Source organism: Eleutherodactylus coqui, chromosome 12 (genome assembly GCF_035609145.1).
Source record: "Eleutherodactylus coqui strain aEleCoq1 chromosome 12, aEleCoq1.hap1, whole genome shotgun sequence".
NCBI classification, from domain to species: Eukaryota; Metazoa; Chordata; class Amphibia; order Anura; family Eleutherodactylidae; genus Eleutherodactylus; species Eleutherodactylus coqui.
Genome location: NC_089848.1, coordinates 107,196,868 through 107,213,707, shown reverse-complemented (window position 1 = coordinate 107,213,707; position 16,840 = coordinate 107,196,868). Strand labels below are relative to the sequence as shown.

Here is a 16,840-nt window from a genome sequence, read left to right as displayed (position 1 = left end):
TCTTCTTGGTGCTCTCCGTAGGCAGTGATGTTGCCCCGTCCATCCTCCTCCTCCTCCTCCTTCGTCCCGCGCTGCTTCAGTAATTAGATTTTTCTGCAATGTAATAGAGGTGGGAACTTCTGACCCCGTTTTCTGTGGTTGAGATCTTGGCCTCCGTTTATTCCAGTGTTGCTCTCGGCTTTCCACTATTTAGGCCACCTGCAGACGGGCGGAAATTCCGCGGCGGGATTTACCGCGGAATTTCCGCCCGTTGAAGCTGCCATAGGATTGCGTTAACAAACGCAATCCTAGGCAGACGGCCGCGATTTGGCCGTGCAAAATCTTGCGTGGCAAACAAATTGCGGCATGCTCTATTTCTGTGCGGGGCTTGGCACATGAAAGAGCCGGGGCCACGGGAGCAGGTGAGTGACACGCTGCTCTCTGCAGACGCTCAGGTCGGGTCCCGCTGCGAGAATTCTCGCAGCCGGATCCGATCCGGCCGTCTGCAGGCGGCCTTAAATTAATTTTTCTCTGAAGCTCCACAACATTGATTTTTTTTTTTTTTTGGCATTTTTCTTTTTAGTACAATTCCTTATTACCGCCTCATCAGAGAGAGATTACGAAAAGCCGGAGCCTCGATAGAAAGTTCCAAGAACCAATAGTTTTAACCAAGTGGCGTCACAGCACGTATCTACTGGAGGCCAACGATAAGGTACGGTAATGCCGGATCACATGGCGTAACAACCGCGCAGCATTTACCAGACGCTCCGTCATGAGATTATATTATTGTGGGTCTGTCCTCTGTATGTCCTGGGGCGGCACCCATAGAGCGCCCGCTCGCCCGCACTAGTTCTAGAAGCTCCGGCCGAAGACGCCCATGGCATTAACAGGTTCGTTTTGTTTTTTGCAGTTGCATATCAAGCAAAAGCGTAATTCCACTGAGTATTACATCCCTAGCCCCGGTTTTATGACCTCCTCCTATTCTATGAAAGTTAGTATTCCGTCTGGTGTGTGCCTGCTTGCCAACACATGTCCACATTCCAAAACTTCTCCAAATCTGTGAATACGCTTGTCTGCCTGCTGCGGAATGACAGAAAGAAAAGTTCTTTTGCTCTTGATAGGAAGGCTAATAGTTTTCTTTATGGCCCGAATTTCTTCGTGAAGTAACACCCAGGATCAATTTTAAAGGGGTTTTCAGCACCCAATTATTGCTGACCTCCTACCCTCAGGATAAGTCATCAGCTGTTGATTGGCAGGGATCTGCTGCCTGGGACCCCTTAACTCTCAGCTGATCACTAGATGGATGCGCTAGTGTACAGAGCCAATGTGGTGCTGAAAACACACAGCTCCGCACATGCGGCCGTGGCTCAAGATGGTATTGCAGACACAGTTGTCATTCGAATGAACGGGAATTGTGCTTGCAGTACCATCTTGGGCCACCGAAGCGTGTACGGAGCTGTGCGCATGGGTCCAGTGATGATCTGAGTGGCAGGGAGACTCCTGCTGATCAGCTATTGATCCAGAGGATAGGTCATCAGTTGTCCAGTCCTGCAAAAAACCCCTTTAATTCCTGGTGTACAGGTATGAAACCTACTGCCCCCAGTGCACTTCTCATGGGTTTTGGATGTTTGAGCCTCAAGTTGGGAAGCAAAATTGCTTGTTTACCTAAATTAGAAGCACCGTAGACCTCCAGCGGTGATAAAACATTCCTCTGCTTGAGTCCTTCAGCAAGGCCCAGCCTGGCCATATACCACCTCTGTATCCCAACTGGAAGGGGAGGGGCTTCATTCTTGCAGCTCCTTAAAGGGAATGTATCAATAATTGGATTTCAGTGTGTAGATGAGAAATAATTTCTTTTTCTTTCTACATTGTACCTTTTCTCTCGGCGGCCATATTGGCAGCAAATATGGACTGCCTTGTATTGTGTGTATACACAGCGCTTCGTAGCAGTTGCAATAAATGGAAGCAACTTGCCAGAGGTCATTTATTGAATCCGGACGTCGCCCCCCAGAGACCAGAGGAGACGCGTGCAGAGCTCTACTAGTGTGTCTAGTGTTGCCTTTATCTAGTCCTCCAGCCATCATTAAAGGGGTTGGCCGCCTTATAGTAGTACAGGGCAGCAGATGATGTGTATGTTGGCAACTTCCTAATGTAATTAGCAAGTCTCCACCGTTCTCTTGTTTTCCGAAACCACACCCTCTTGCCACAGAAGTCGCCTTCCTGACAGCGCTGCCACGCCACGTGACCCCTCCATCAGCGCCTCACATACGCATATATAGAGATAGTATAATTCCATGCAGAATTTGTTGCAGATTTGCTTTCATAGGATTTTACGAGCGGTTTGACGTGTTCTGTTCATCAAAGCCTCCATCTATCAACCACATTGACAACGAGGACGTGGAATGTTGGACGTCACTCGGTTATTTTATCACAATGCGAAGGAGTCTGGGAAAATCGAGGAGTCGGAGGTTTGGCTTGGCAACTGCACAGACCTGGACGAAGGGGTGTGGCCTCATAACGCAAGAAAACAGCAGAGATCTGCTAATTATATTAACCCTTTGCAATCCAATTTTGGATTCAGGGTTTCCTAGGGGGATTTCTCTTTCTGCCATTATACAATGGCGCCATCTGCTGGCTAGAGCCAGTACTGCGATATGTGACATGCTGGAGAGGCCCCCGACAAAAGAGCGGCCAGTAATATACAGTAAGAACACCCTGCCGGACGTCTTCCGACATCGGAGCTGTACAGCCTTCACTGAGAATGTCTTTAGACGTCAGACAGTGGATTGGAAAGGGTTAAGTTGCCAACATGCACATATATAAGGGCAGCACCATCTAATCTCTCACCCTGTGCTGATCCTGTCCTAGTCTGCACAGTAAAGCTGACAGCTGAGTACAAGGATCAGAACGCGTCAGCTCATTAAGTCTGATCTGTGATTGTGAAAACTGGAATATATATAATGTATATACTTGTTATGTGGCTAATTTAAAAAATACAGAAAAACACTAAAAATATGGGGAAAAAAGTTGCCACATTTAAATGTGATTTTCTAATGATGCATTCCCTTTAAGTGGCAAGTTCGGGGCTATTTTAGTAGATGGGGTTGTGGCCACTGGGTCAGGTTTGACGGGTTGCTGCACAGGTATATTTATGTCAAGGGCTCCCGTCTGGCCCCGGTTATTCCGGTTCTCTGGCTTCGGCCGGATGTTTGCCGTCTTACACTTTTCTTTCTGCTTCATTTGCAGTTTGTATTAGGACTTTCAGATTAGTTAGTTAGATGCCGATCTCCAATAACAGACCTCCTCCCGCGTTCCTGCATGTCATTAATGTTGTACTTGTGCCCCGGGCTGCTGCCTTGCTGTAATCGGGTAACCTTACTAACAGCAATCACATGGGGTCTGGTGCCCATGCAGGTCCCCCTCACCAGAGCCCGTTCTGCTTCTGCACCCCTCGGCCAAGTAAGTAGGTTGCCATTCTGTTTGTTTTGGCAGAAGCATGGTCACATTGAATGGAATGTGGCGCTGGAGGCTTCGCTGAGCACACCGCTCATTGGTGGCTGAAGGGCAACCTGATTTTGTGATCCACAGATAGCTGGCAGTGCCCACTATACCCACGACTGAGGATTGTGGAGGATGGGATCCTGACATTGCAGTGTTGGACCAGCTTTATAGGAGCAGTAGAAAGAAATGCATAGTAGCTTTGCTTCCTATGTTAGTCTGGCTGAAAGGAATGTGAAGCGTGCGGGAGTTCGGACGACGTTTCAGAACAAGCTGCCGTGTGCATGAGGATAAACAGCGTGACCATTCTATTACTTGTATCCGGCATCTATCCCCCCGCAGCCTCCATCTCTAAATCTCAGTTCTATCTAAGCTCATCGGAGGAGTCGCTATTCTGTCTTCTATACACTGCACATGGTGAAAACTGCAGATTCTGCTTCCTAAATCTCAGTTGCCCACATAGAGGACATTATACAGCAGTACTGAGCAGTGTAGATGTGATTACAGTCACTGTAGCACAGTAAATCACCTACTGTAACCTGCAGCATCTGTGTGTCTCCTCCAGCAGCTCAGTCCCCTCCCCTCTGCTCTTTATAGACTTCTATGGGCAGCACAAGACAACAAACACAGAAATCTTACAAAGCAGCTTCTCCAGTCAAAAGGGTGTTTCCCGTGGCTCCATATCTCATACATTTGCTCAAAGCATTTTATATTGAATATATACTTTACCACCACAGGTATATTCACTCAAGTGCTGTAAGGAAGGCCACTAACTGCAGACCAGGGATGAGTGGAGGCTGGAGATAAAGCATACAGGCACAGCGATGTTTCGGCAGCTCCACCCCATCCTCGGGCATGCCGTAGTGTGCGCCTTCCACCAAAAAATGGAAACCTAAGGCATGGTGGCCTCTTGTAGCTGCTACCTGTGAGTCTAGAACAGGACCCCCAGTCCCTGAAGAGGCTCTGGTGGTCACATGACCTTCATTATGCACATGATCGCTCAGCCAATCACACGTTTCTCTGGTAATTGTGCCACAAATGGCATGCGTCCACGGTAGCCTATGATTGGCTGAGCAGTCACGTACAAAGTGAACGATACGTGGCCGACTTATCACGCTTGTGGTCAGAGTGCAGAGCGGTGGTCCCTGTGGCTCTGGTGCTGGACTTTGGGACGGGGTGGCTACAAGAGAGGGGACTGTGGCTTATTCTATTTATTTTTAACCTTTCCCCATGCATGATTTTTTTCTTTTTTCACTCCCAGGAAATTCCTTTAACACATAGCAGGCTTTTTGTGGCCGGACTCTGATCCATCGATCCCTTAAAGGGGTTGCTCAGTTCTAAACGTTTGATGGCCTGTCTTTAGGACAAGCCATTGACAGTTGGTTGCCAAGGGGCCATCGACTGTGACCGCTGCCCAATCAGCTGTCCCGGGATGTAGAACCCTGCTGATCTACTATCCTGCAAGAAGCAGGGGACCAGCAGAGCACTGACTGGTCGGCTTGTTGTCTGTTACTATGGTGACACATAGATCTACAGAGATCTAGAGAAGTTTACAAAGTTGTTATTTAGTTTCCATTTTAGAAGCCTTGATACCATTAACCCTTTCCAATCCACTGTGACGTCTCAAGACATTATGATTTCAGGCTGTACAGCTCCGATGTTGGAAGACGTCCGTCGGGGTTCTCTTACTGTATATTGCCAACCTCTCTGCTGTCGGAGCCTATCCAATGTGTCACCTCATGCAGTACTGGCTCTAGCCAGCAGATAGCGCCATTGTATAACAGCAGAAAAAGATTTAGCCCCCTAGGAAAACCAGGATAGAAATTGGGTTGGAAAGGGTTAAAAAAAAAAAAAGTACACTACCGTTCAAAAGTTTGGGGTCACATTGAAATGTCCTTATTTTTGAAGGAAAAGCACTGTACTTTTCAATGAAGATAACTTTAAACTAGTCCTAACTTTAAACAAATGCACTCTATACATTGCTAATGTGGTAAATGACTATTCTAGCTGCAAATGCCTATTTTTTTGTGCAAAATCTACAGAGGTGAATAGAGGCCCATTTCCAGCAACTATCACTCCAGTGTTCTAATGGTACAATGTGTTTGCTCATTGGCTCAGAAGGCTAATTGATGATTAGAAAACCCTTGTGCAATCATGTTCACACATCTGAAAACAGTCTAGCTCGTTACAGAAGCTACAAAACTGACCTTCCTGTGAGCAGATTGAGTTTCTGGAGCATCACATTTGTGGGGTCAATTAAACGCTCAAAATGGCCAGAAAAAGAGAACTTTCATCTGAAACTCGACAGTCTATTCTTGTTCTTAGAAATGAAGGCTATTCCATGCGAGAAATTGCTAAGAAATTGAAGATTTCCTACAACGGTGTGTACTACTCCCTTCAGAGGACAGCACAAACAGGCTCTAACCAGAGTAGAAAAAGAAGTGGGAGGCCGCGTTGCACAACTAAGCAAGAAGATAAGCACATTAGAGTCTCTAGTTTGAGAAACAGACGCCTCACAGGTACCCAACTGGCATCTTCGTTAAATAGTACCCGCAAAACACCAGTGTCAACATCTACAGTGAAGAGGCGGCTGCGGGATTTTGGGCTTCAGGGCAGAGTGGCAAAGAAAAAGCCATATCTGAGACTGGCCAATAAAAGAAAAAGATTAAGATGGGCAAAAGAACACAGACATTGGACAGAGGAAGACTGGAAAAAAGTGTTGTGGACGGATGAATCCAAGTTTGAGGTGTTTGGATCACAAAGAAGAACGTTTTAGAGAAGCAGAACAAATGAAAAGATGCTGGAAGAATGCCTGACGCCATCTGTTAAGCATGGTGGAGGTAATGTGATGGTCTGGGGTTGCTTTGGTGCTGGTAAGGTGGGAGATTTGTACAGGGTAAAAGGGATTCTGAATAAGGAAGGCTTTCACTCCATTTTGCAACGCCATGCCATACCCAGTGGACAGCGCTTGATTGGAACCAATTTCATCCTACAACAGGACAATGACCCTAAACACACCTCCAAATTGTGCAAGAACTATTTACAGCAGAAGCAGGCAGCTGGTATTCTATGGGTAATGGAGTGGCCAGCGCAGTCACCAGATCTGAACCCCATTGAGCTGTTGTGGGAGCAGCTTGACCGTATGGTACGCCAGAAGTGCCCATCCAACCAATCCAACTTGTGGGAGATGCTTCTAGAAGCGTGGGGTGCAATTTCACAAGCTTACCTCAACAAATTAACAGCTAGAATGTCAAAGGTGTGCAATGCTGTAATTGCTGCAAAAGGAGGATTCTTTGACGAAAGCAAAGTTTGATGTAAAAACAATGTTATTTCAAATACAAATCATTATTTCTAACCTTGTCAATGTCTTGACTCTATTGTCTATTCATTTCACAACGCATGGTGGTGAATAAGTGTGACTTTTCATGGAAAACACAAAATTGTTTGGGTGACCCCAAACTTTTGAACGGTAGTGTATGTAAATTAAACTGTGGATCTAAAGGCTTCACGGAGTGTAACGAAGGCTCTTTGGTTGCAATGGCTGACGATCCCTTCTCTAATTAGCTGGTTTTGGCGCGCTGGTCGAGTATTGCAGTGTGTTGGCTCCCTATCAGCATGATTCTTCTTCTCCTGCGGTTTGGGCATCTGCTCGGACATCTACTGGGTCACAAATACATTAAGCTGAACCTGCGGACAATCCTTTCTGCCAGTGAAGTGCCCTTCAGCCTGCCTGTGCCCGGTGTCATTGGTGTCCGATCGGCCTTTGTAGTGTACAGTTTGCTGTGTTTTCTTTCTCGTCGTGTTTCCCCCCCGGCACCCGCTGCCATAGCAAAAATGTAACGTACGCCTTCTTTTTATAGGAATCGACCGCTACAATGAAGCAAAACTTCCCTGACGTGGAGACATCGCCATCTTCTCCAAAGCACCAGTCTATGGTTAGTACTGCCGAACTGATTGCTGATATTGGGTGGCATTGAACTGGTAATTACAGGGGCACTGGGAGATTTAAAGGGGTTATTCACTTGTAAACTATCAGGATGTGACATCAGTAGTAGGTTGGTGGGGTCCGTCACCTGGGACCTCCACCGATCAGCTGTTCTCTGCGCCGGGCGCTCTTGCACAGAGTTAATTTCCGACAAATCAGTTCCCACTGCAGTGGCCAGGGTTGATATTGCAGGCTATTGATTTCGATGGGATTTTGCCTGCAATACCAAGCCTGACCACTGCAGTGGGAATGGAGCTGTCTGCTTCCTGCAGCAATTAGCTCAGTGGGCCAGAGAACAGCTGATTGATGGAGGTCCCAGGTGATGGATCCACAACAATCTACTAATGATGACATATCCTGAGGATAGGCGATCATTCGTTTTAAAACTGGATAACCCTCTTAAAAACCCCACAGCAGAGAATAATAAGATTTTACTACTTTGGTGGGATGAAAACTGTATTCGGAAAACAAGCTGTACTTGTCCATTATACAAGAGTAGATCTAGTTGGGGCTGTGATGGGTAAACCTGTCCTCCTAAATCTTGTATATGAAGATCATCAATGGTGAAGGTTCTCCAGCTTGAGTATAAAACCTCAAAAGGAGATTTGATATATCTATACATAGTTATTAGAGCGCCCCCTTGTTACAGTCCTTGGTATGATAGATGAGGGCAGAGATCTCTGTACTGTCCCCTGATATATCCATATAGTTATTAGAGCGCCCCCTTGTTACAGTCCTGGGTATAACAGATGATGGGAGAGATCTCTGTACTGACCCCTCATATATCTATACATAGTTATTAGAGCGCCCCCTTGTTACAGTCCTGGGTATAATAGATGATGGGAGAGATCTCTGTACTGACCCCTGATATATTATACATAGTTATTAGAGCACCCCCTTGTTACAGTCCTGGGTATAATAGATGATGGCAGAGATCTCTGTATGGTCCCCTTATATATCTATACATAGTTAATAGAGCGCCCCCTTGTTACAGTCCTTGGTATAATAGATGAGGGCAGAGATCTCTGTACTGTCCCCTGATATATCTATACATAGTTATTAGAGCGCCCCCTTGTTACAGTCCTAGGTATAATAGATGATGGCAGAGATCTCTGTACTGACCCCTGATATATCTATACATAGTTATTAGAGCGCCCCCTTGTTACAGTCCTGGGTATAATAGATGATGGGAGAGATATTTGTACTGACCGCCTGATATATTATACCTCTGGGTATTGTGGTCCGCCTGCTCTGTTTATTACTTTAGTTGCCCGCCTCTGTACCCGCTCAAGCTCTGATATGGCCTTCTTGAGTACCGGGACCCAAAACTGTCCACAATATCCCATGTATGGTCTGACCAGTGACTTGTAAAGAGGAAGAACAATGTTCTCATCACGCACCCCTAGACCTCTTCTGATGCCCCCATGATCCTATCTGTCTTGGCAGCAGCTGCCTGACACTGGTTGCTCCAGTTCAGTTTACAGTTATAAACCCCAAGTCCTTCTCCATGTTGGTTTTCCCTAATGACGAACAATAAAACAGAATTCTGTCCAGGACTATCTTCCACCGGCCTCACAGGAAGTCATCGGTTAATGCTGTTTGCGCCAAATTCTGACCTCCCATCACCAACACAAATCTGGACCCATCTGACCAGGAGATGTTTCTCCGCTGCTCAGTGATACAAGTTTTGCGCTCTTTTGCCCGCTGGAGTCTTTCTGTTTCTCTTAGACACAATGGCGCTGGAACTGGTTGTCTGCTGTTATACCATCCGTGTCAAGGAACGGCGAGTTGTGCGTTCGGACACGTTAGTTGGAGCTCCAGCGTTGTATTCAGCTGACTGTGCAGCCTGTTGGTCAGAGCAATTCCTGACATCCTCCTCCGACCCCTTTCAGTGATGAGTTGTTCCCATCCACATGATCCCCTTTGCTGGATGTTTTCCTCGATCGCGCCATTCTCTGTATACTCTCCCCACCATTACATGAGAAACCCCCTCGCGGTTGGCGGTGAGACCCCGGCTAGTCCAGCACCGATGACCGGCCTCAAAAGTTGCTCCAATCGCTGGATTTTCCAATCTAATGTGGATTCACACTAAAACTGATCTGCGGAAAACTTGTCACGTGACTTTATGTCGCACTCCGGGGTCATGGGGAGAATTACCATACAGGGAAGCGCCAATCGTGAGGCCGTGTGGGGGTCTAATAAAGGGATGATGGCTCTGGTAAAGGGGGCATTCCATGTGCATTCAGAATGTAATATCAGTCTAGCAAATAGTCTTGCGCTGAGAATCTCGCCGGCAGGCGGTATAAGTGGAAATCGCCAAAATAGAGTGTTGCTGGTGATGTGCGCTGCGGACAGAAGGCGTTCAGTAAATGTACTTGTCTAAAAGCGTAGAGAGAACTCTTTATGGGTTGTGTTCCTGGGCGCTGCTGTTGGCGAAGGCCTTCATCCTGGCGCAGCGGTTTCGTGGCACGTTCAGCACTTGGCACGTTGGACTCTTGTCTTTCCTCCGCTGCAGTTTCTCTAGTAGTTGCCAGAATGTTACTACGGACCTGCGGCTCTTCCCACCAGCTTCATGGTTCTGTCTGCAGGATCCGTGACTGATGTGAGGGATCACTTATGATCCACTCATTAGATCCGCTGCTCCTGTTCTCCCCCCACTTAAAGGGGTTGTCCCGCGGCAGCAAGTGGGTCTATACACTTCTGTATGGCCATAATAATGCACTTTGTAATATACATTGTGCATTAATTATGAGCCATACAGAAGTTATAAAAAGTTTTTTACTTACCTGCTCCGTTGCTGGCGTCCTCGTTCCCATGGAGCCGACTAATTTTCGCCCTCCGATGGCCAAATTAGCCGCGCTTGCGCAGTCCGGGTCTTCTGCTCTCTTCAATGGAGCCGCTCGTGCAGAATGCCGACTCCTTGTAGCTCCGCCCCGTCACGTGCCGATTCCAGCCAATCAGGAGGCTGGAATTGGCAATGGACCGCACAGAAGAGCTGCGGTCCACGGAGGAAGAGGATCCCGGCGGCCATCTTCACCGGTAAGTATAGAAGTCACCGGAGCGCGGCGATTCAGGTAAGCGCTCCGGTAAGTTTTCTTTAGGTCCCTGCATCGGGGTTGTCTCGCGCCGACCGGGGGGGGGGGGGTTGAAAGAAAAAAAAAACCCGTTTCGGCGCGGGACAACCCCTTTAAGGCCATTTTACTCGGGATGATGATCATTCTGGTTGTTGCGCCCGCTGCGCCCCGAGGGGGGTTAACCAAGAATCGTCCCGTGTAACAGCCTGCAGAGACTGGGCGGCTTACAGTCCGCCCGATGCATCGTTCAGTGTAACCGGCAGCCGCTCAGTGCTGACCGCCCGCTGCTTGCAGTGAACGGAGAGGGGACGCTCCTGCAGCTGCCGCGCTGTCAGCCTCCTGTGTGACAGCACCGCAGCGAGCACACACGTGGGCGAGTGTCCGCATCGTTGTGTGTAACCGGACCCTTACTGATGTCTCTGGCAAGCTTATTCTAGTTTTTTTTTTTCGGAATAGGATTGAATGGCGCGGCGTGCTACGCTAATGGGCAGCAGGAAACGATGCCAGCCCGACAGAAAGGAGCTGATGGAATTGTGTTCACAGCCGGGAGTTTTGAGCAAAGTTCATTTTTTAAACTTTCCATTGTTTTCCACTTTGTACAGTTTGTGAGGTTGTTTTTTGCTTTTGCAGGATCAAGAAAAGTACGGTGTGCTAAATGTAACCAAAATCACAGAGAATGGGAAGAAAGTCAGGTTAGTATGACTGGCGATCCGCTAACTCCTGTGTCGTGTGGGGGCAGTCGTGGGGTTTTGTGTGACCTGGTGGTTAGCTGCGGTCCCACCAGGAGTGTCCTGTGCCCGCAGCCTCCCTGCACCTCACACACTGCCCCCCCCCCCTCCTGTACTGCAGCGCCGTGCCACATAAAGGTGTAGCTGCGGGCTCTTCTCCGCAGACCAGGGATCGTCCAGATTCTTCCTACATCGCGGGAATCTTCACAATTGTCGCTCATTGTCAATGCAGCAACTGCGCAGAGAGTGATGATCCTCGTTCAGTTTCTATGCACAAAGCTGAACACTGATTGGCTGTGTAAACGGGGAGTTACTCTTCTATTTCCGGCCGCTCCGACTCCATTCACTGATGATCGCTCCTGTGTAAAAGCATCGGAGCAACCATCACTGGGAAGACTATTGGGCGCATCTGCAGCCACCAACCACCCCGTGTAGAATGCCCCTTACCACTCTCCTCTACGTCCAGTAATATGGGGGAGCTGCCGGCGGCCTCGCGGCTTAGATGTACTATATTGTCCACCAACATAAGTGGTCTCAATGTGATAACTGACAACCCGTGCTGAAAAGTTACTCTAAAGTGCAGCGTACGAGCGGTCTCTCTCCCTCCCATTCACTTTTATGGCAATTATGGAAACTGCATAGCCCGGCCGCACTCCACTGCTTACAGGTTTGGCTGCATTGGGAACGCCTCTTTCAATTCACAAATCCTTAAACCACTCTGTAAACACACATTACATAATCTTTACTTATCCTGTACTGATCCTGAGTTACATCCTGCATTACACTCCAGAGCTGCACTCACTATTCTGCTGGTGGAGTCACTGTGTACATACATTACTTATCCTGTACTGATCCTGAGTTACATCCTGTATTATACTCCAGAGCTGCACTCACTATTCTGCTGGTGGAGTCACTGTGTACATATATTACTTATCCTGTAATGATCCTGAGTTACATCCTGTATTATACCCAGAGCTGTACTCGCTATTCTGCTGGTGGAGTCACTTTGTACATACATTACTTATCCTGTACTGATCCTGAGTTACATCCTGTATTATACTCCAGAGCTGCACTCACTATTCTGCTGCTGCAGTCACTGTGTGCATACATTACTTATCCTGTACTGATCCTGAGTTACATCCTGTATTATACCCCAGAGCTGCACTCACTATTCTGCTGCTGGAGTCACTGTGTGCATACATTACTTATCCTGTACTGATCCTGAGTTATATCCTGTATTATACTCCAGAGCTGCACTCACTATTCTGCTGCTGGAGTCCCACATTTCTTATCCTGTACTGATCCTGAGTTACATCCTGCGTTACATTCCAGAGCTGCACTCACTATTCTGCTTGTGGAGTCGCTGTGTACATACATTACATATCCTGTATTATACTCCAGAGCTGCACTCACTATTCTGCTGGTGGAGTCCCTGTGTACATACATTACTTATCCTGTACTGATCCTGAGTTACATCCTGCGTTACACTCCAGAGCTGCACTCACTATGCTGCTGGTGGAGTCACTGTGTACATACATTACTCATCCTGTACTGATCCTGAGTTACATCCTGTGTTATACTCCAGAGCTGCACTCGCTATTCTGCTGCTGGAGTCACTGTGTACATATATTACTTATCCTGTACTGCTCCTGAGTTACATCCTGTGTTATACTCCAGAGCTGCACTCACTATTCTGCTGGTGGAGTCACTGTGTACATACATTTATCCTGTACTGCTCCTGAGTTACATCCTGTATTATACTCCAGAGCTGCACTCACTGTTCTGCTGGTGGAGTCACTGTGTACATACATTTATCCTGTACTGCTCCTGAGTTACATCCTGTATTATACTCCAGAGCTGCACTCACTATTCTGCTGGTGGAGTCACTGTGTACATACATTACTTATCCTGTACTGATCCTGAGTTACATCCTGCGTTACACTCCAGAGCTGCACTCACTATTCTGCTGGTGGAGTCGCTGTGTACATACATTACATATCCTGTATTATACTTCAGAGCTGCACTCACTATTCTGCTGGTGGAGTCGCTGTGTACATACATTACTTTTAGTTGTATTTCAGTGATGACTGGTCTGACATTTAATAAACTGCTTTGGTGTTTCAGGAAGAACTGGACCTCGTCTTGGGCCGTCCTGCAGGGGGCGTCCATATTGTTCCAAGGCACTGGAGCCAGCTGGGTAAGGAGTTCGGTGTGAAAACTCATCCCGGGTGCGGCTGATATAATCGGTAGAACGGCGCAGTTGATAGTTTGGAGCGCCCGTTGTCCCTGCCGCCTACTTGTAGTTAAGGAGAAGCGGTGCCTCCACCAAACCAGTGCTCCATTTCCCTCTTACGACCCGGTTGACCTCCTGGTCGGAGCGCCTCCTTATCGAAGGCCTCCGGAGCGTCTGGTTGGACGGTTCGGGGAACCGCGATGTGTGATGTCACTCAGCCAGCCCAAAGAGAGGTTTCTGTTCCATGGGAGAACTTGCTGGTTGCGAGGCAGAGTAGGGACCCCGCAGGGTAGGGACCCCGCTGTCTGGGAGCCGCAGTCACTGGATTGCATGCCCAGCAGCGTATTGTATGGGGATCCCATTTACTTGATTGGGGCTGAGCTGCTCTCTGGCCATGTGTCCAAGCGCTGCGGCCTCTTCAGACAGGTGATCCCAGTAGCTCAGTGGGCATCCCAAGTGACAGACCCCCACTAATCTGATATTGACGCCCTATCCTGAGGAGAAGTCATTAAAGGGGTTGTTCAGTAGTAAACTATTGATGGTCTATTCTTAGGACAGGCCGTCGATAGCTGATTGGATGGGATCCTGGGTGGTCAATCCCTGTCAATCAGCCATTCACCAGGCTGGATCGCTCGTGCACTGAGCTGGTTTGGGCAGGAAGCGGACAGCTCCGTTCCCACTGCAGTGGCCAGGCTTGGTCTTACAGGCAAAGTTGCCATTCACTTCCATGGTAATCTGGCCTGCAATATGAAAGCTGCAGTGGGAACGGAGCTTCCTGCATAAATCAGCATTCTAGCCCAACAAATGGCTGATTTGAGGGGGTCCTGGAGAACCCCTTTAATGTTTTATTCATTAGGTAAATGTTGGCAGGTTTGGCTGACCGTCTAGTGTGTATGGAGGTTATTACACGCTCCGCTGATATCTGATCGGGTATGGTGGATCTAAACATGTCCGATCCTTTGTCAGAGGGGTCCACAACCTCTTTTACCCCTCTCCTCATTGCAAGCACCCCATACTTGGGTTATGGGGGGGTGGTGGGACGGGCTGTTGGCTGGATTAGCATCCATTGACTGAGTATAGTATGAAAGGCTCATAGCTGCAGGTGCCCCGCTGGAGCCGCACATCAGACGCCGGCCCGCCTGTTGGTTGGGAGTACCGGCCGTCCCGCACGGTTTCCATAACTGAGGTCTCATTTACACGGGCGTGAAAAACAAGCAAGTTCTGCGACTGCGTGATGTCCCGATCTCGCAGATTGTAATATCCTATTGTTGTCAATGGCTTAGTTCACACCGATGCCGCGAGACGAAAAAACTGAGGCAGATCCTATTTTCGCGTGAGTCCGGTGTGAGAATAGGAATTTTCCGTGTGTTGTGCGACGCGAATGGCGCCTGGGAATGTCGGGCGGAACTCGCTATCGGCTTCACTAATGATGTATCCCAATGCTCTGTGTGCATCAGGTAGTCAGACGAGCGGCGTAGCCATCTTGTTTTGTCTGGAGCCGGAGGGCTGCTCTAAGCCTATAAATGCGCTACCCAAATGTTGATCTTTAAGGTTGAAAATCAAAAAAATATTACATGCAAGATAAAAAAAAATGTCTGCAGCTAGCCGCGGACCGCGCAGCGTTCATCACAGACGGCGGCTGGGGGGGGGGGGGGAGGCGGCGGCGCTGCTCACGTGACTGGGAGGGGGGCAGAGCGCTGCTCACGTGACTGGGAGGGGGGCAGAGCGCTGCTCACGTGACTGGGAGGGGGGCAGAGCGCTGCTCACGTGACTGGGAGGGGGGCAGAGCGCTGCTCACGTGACTGGGAGGGGGGCAGAGCGCTGCTCACGTGACTGGGAGGGGGGCAGAGCGCTGCTCACGTGACTGGGAGGGGGGCAGAGCGCTGCTCACGTGACTGGGAGGGGGGCAGAGCGCTGCTCACGTGACTGGGAGGGGGGCAGAGCGCTGCTCACGTGACTGGGAGGGGGGCAGAGCGCTGCTCACGTGACTGAGAGGGGGGCAGAGCGCTGCTCACGTGACTGGGAGGGGGCAGAGCGCTGCTCACGTGACTGGGAGGGGGCAGAGCGCTGCTCACGTGACTGGGAGGGGGGCAGAGCGCTGCTCACGTGACTGGGAGGGGGGCAGAGCGCTGCTCACGTGACTGGGAGGGGGGCAGAGCGCTGCTCACGTGACTGGGAGGGGGGCAGAGCGCTGCTCACGTGACTGGGAGGGGGGCAGAGCGCTGCTCACGTGACTGGGAGGGGGGCAGAGCGCTGCTCACGTGACTGGGAGGGGGGCAGAGCGCTGCTCACGTGACTGGGAGGGGGGCAGAGCGCTGCTCACGTGACTGGGAGTGGGGCAGAGCGCTGCTCACGTGACCGGGGGCATAGCGGTGCTAATGCCCAGATTTTAACCTACTTTCTATGAATGATTGGCTGCAGTCCTGCCATCAGAGACTTTAGGCAGCTTTGTAAGTGAGCGGCCGACTCTGCGTAGTTTGTCAGTTTTTGGCATAAAATGCTCCAAAGTAAAATTCTGTAATATATCAAATATGCTAAAAAACGGACTGTAAAGTGATCTGACATTTCTTACTTTGTTTAGAAGTTTGGTGGGAATCAGTCGAAACCGGAGTTCACGGTTGATCTTAAAGGAGCCTCGGTGGAGTGGGCCACGAAGGATAAGTCCAGCAAGAAGAACGTCATAGAGGTATCCTGTCCTCACAAGGGAGGGGCGGCTGAGCCCAAATAACTCACATTCCTTCTCTGTATTGTAAGGGAAATTGTTAGCATCTGTTGCGTTAGTCCTCAGTCACATCTGCCAGCGGGCCGTGAGCCCCCAAGTAGTGCCGACTAGAAGAGCTGCTCATGCTAACAGTGGGAGGAATAAGTCGGGGGCTTCCCTGTACTGTATATACACTACGTGGAGGAAAGTATTGGCCCCCCAAGCAGTCAGGTGCCATCAGGTAATGTGTAGGATCACACAGGAGCCCCTAGTACAGAAACCATCAGATGCCCCTAGAGCTGACAACGGGGTCTGGCGGGGGATGCCACCAGGTGTAGAGCTGTCAAACGGGGTCTGGTTGGGGGATGTCACCAGGTGTAGAGCTAAAAACGGGGTCTGGTGGGGGGATGTCACTAGGTGTAGAGCTAAAAACGGGGTCTGGTGGGGGGATGTCACTAGGTGTAGAGCTGACAATGGGGTCTGGTGGGATGTCACCAGGTGTAGAGCTGACAACGGGGTCTGGTGGGATGTCACCAGGTGTAGAGCTGACAACGGGGTCTGGTGGGGGGATGTCACCAGGTGTAGAGCTGACAACGGGGTCTGGTGGGATGTCACCAGGTGTAGAGCTGACAACGGGGTCTG

The 16,840-nt window shown here is 49.3% G+C and overlaps 1 protein-coding gene across 8 annotated transcripts in view; it reads left to right on the top strand.

Moving 5' to 3' along the window:
- Window positions 1-16,840, top strand: part of ARHGAP12 (Rho GTPase activating protein 12) — a 65,943-nt gene that overhangs the window by 36,377 nt on the left and 12,726 nt on the right. For 4 of the 8 annotated variants that reach the window (XM_066584977.1, XM_066584976.1, XM_066584973.1 and 1 more), the window contains 6 exons: window positions 563-691; window positions 890-970; window positions 7,338-7,412; window positions 11,167-11,228; window positions 13,389-13,461; window positions 16,079-16,183. In XM_066584977.1, coding sequence (XP_066441074.1) covers window positions 563-691; window positions 890-970; window positions 7,338-7,412; window positions 11,167-11,228; window positions 13,389-13,461; window positions 16,079-16,183 — 525 coding nt within the window. The remainder of the gene's footprint in view (window positions 1-562; window positions 692-889; window positions 971-7,337; window positions 7,413-11,166; window positions 11,229-13,388; window positions 13,462-16,078; window positions 16,184-16,840) is intronic. The other 4 variants (XM_066584972.1, XM_066584979.1, XM_066584978.1 and 1 more) reach the window with 2 other exon arrangements.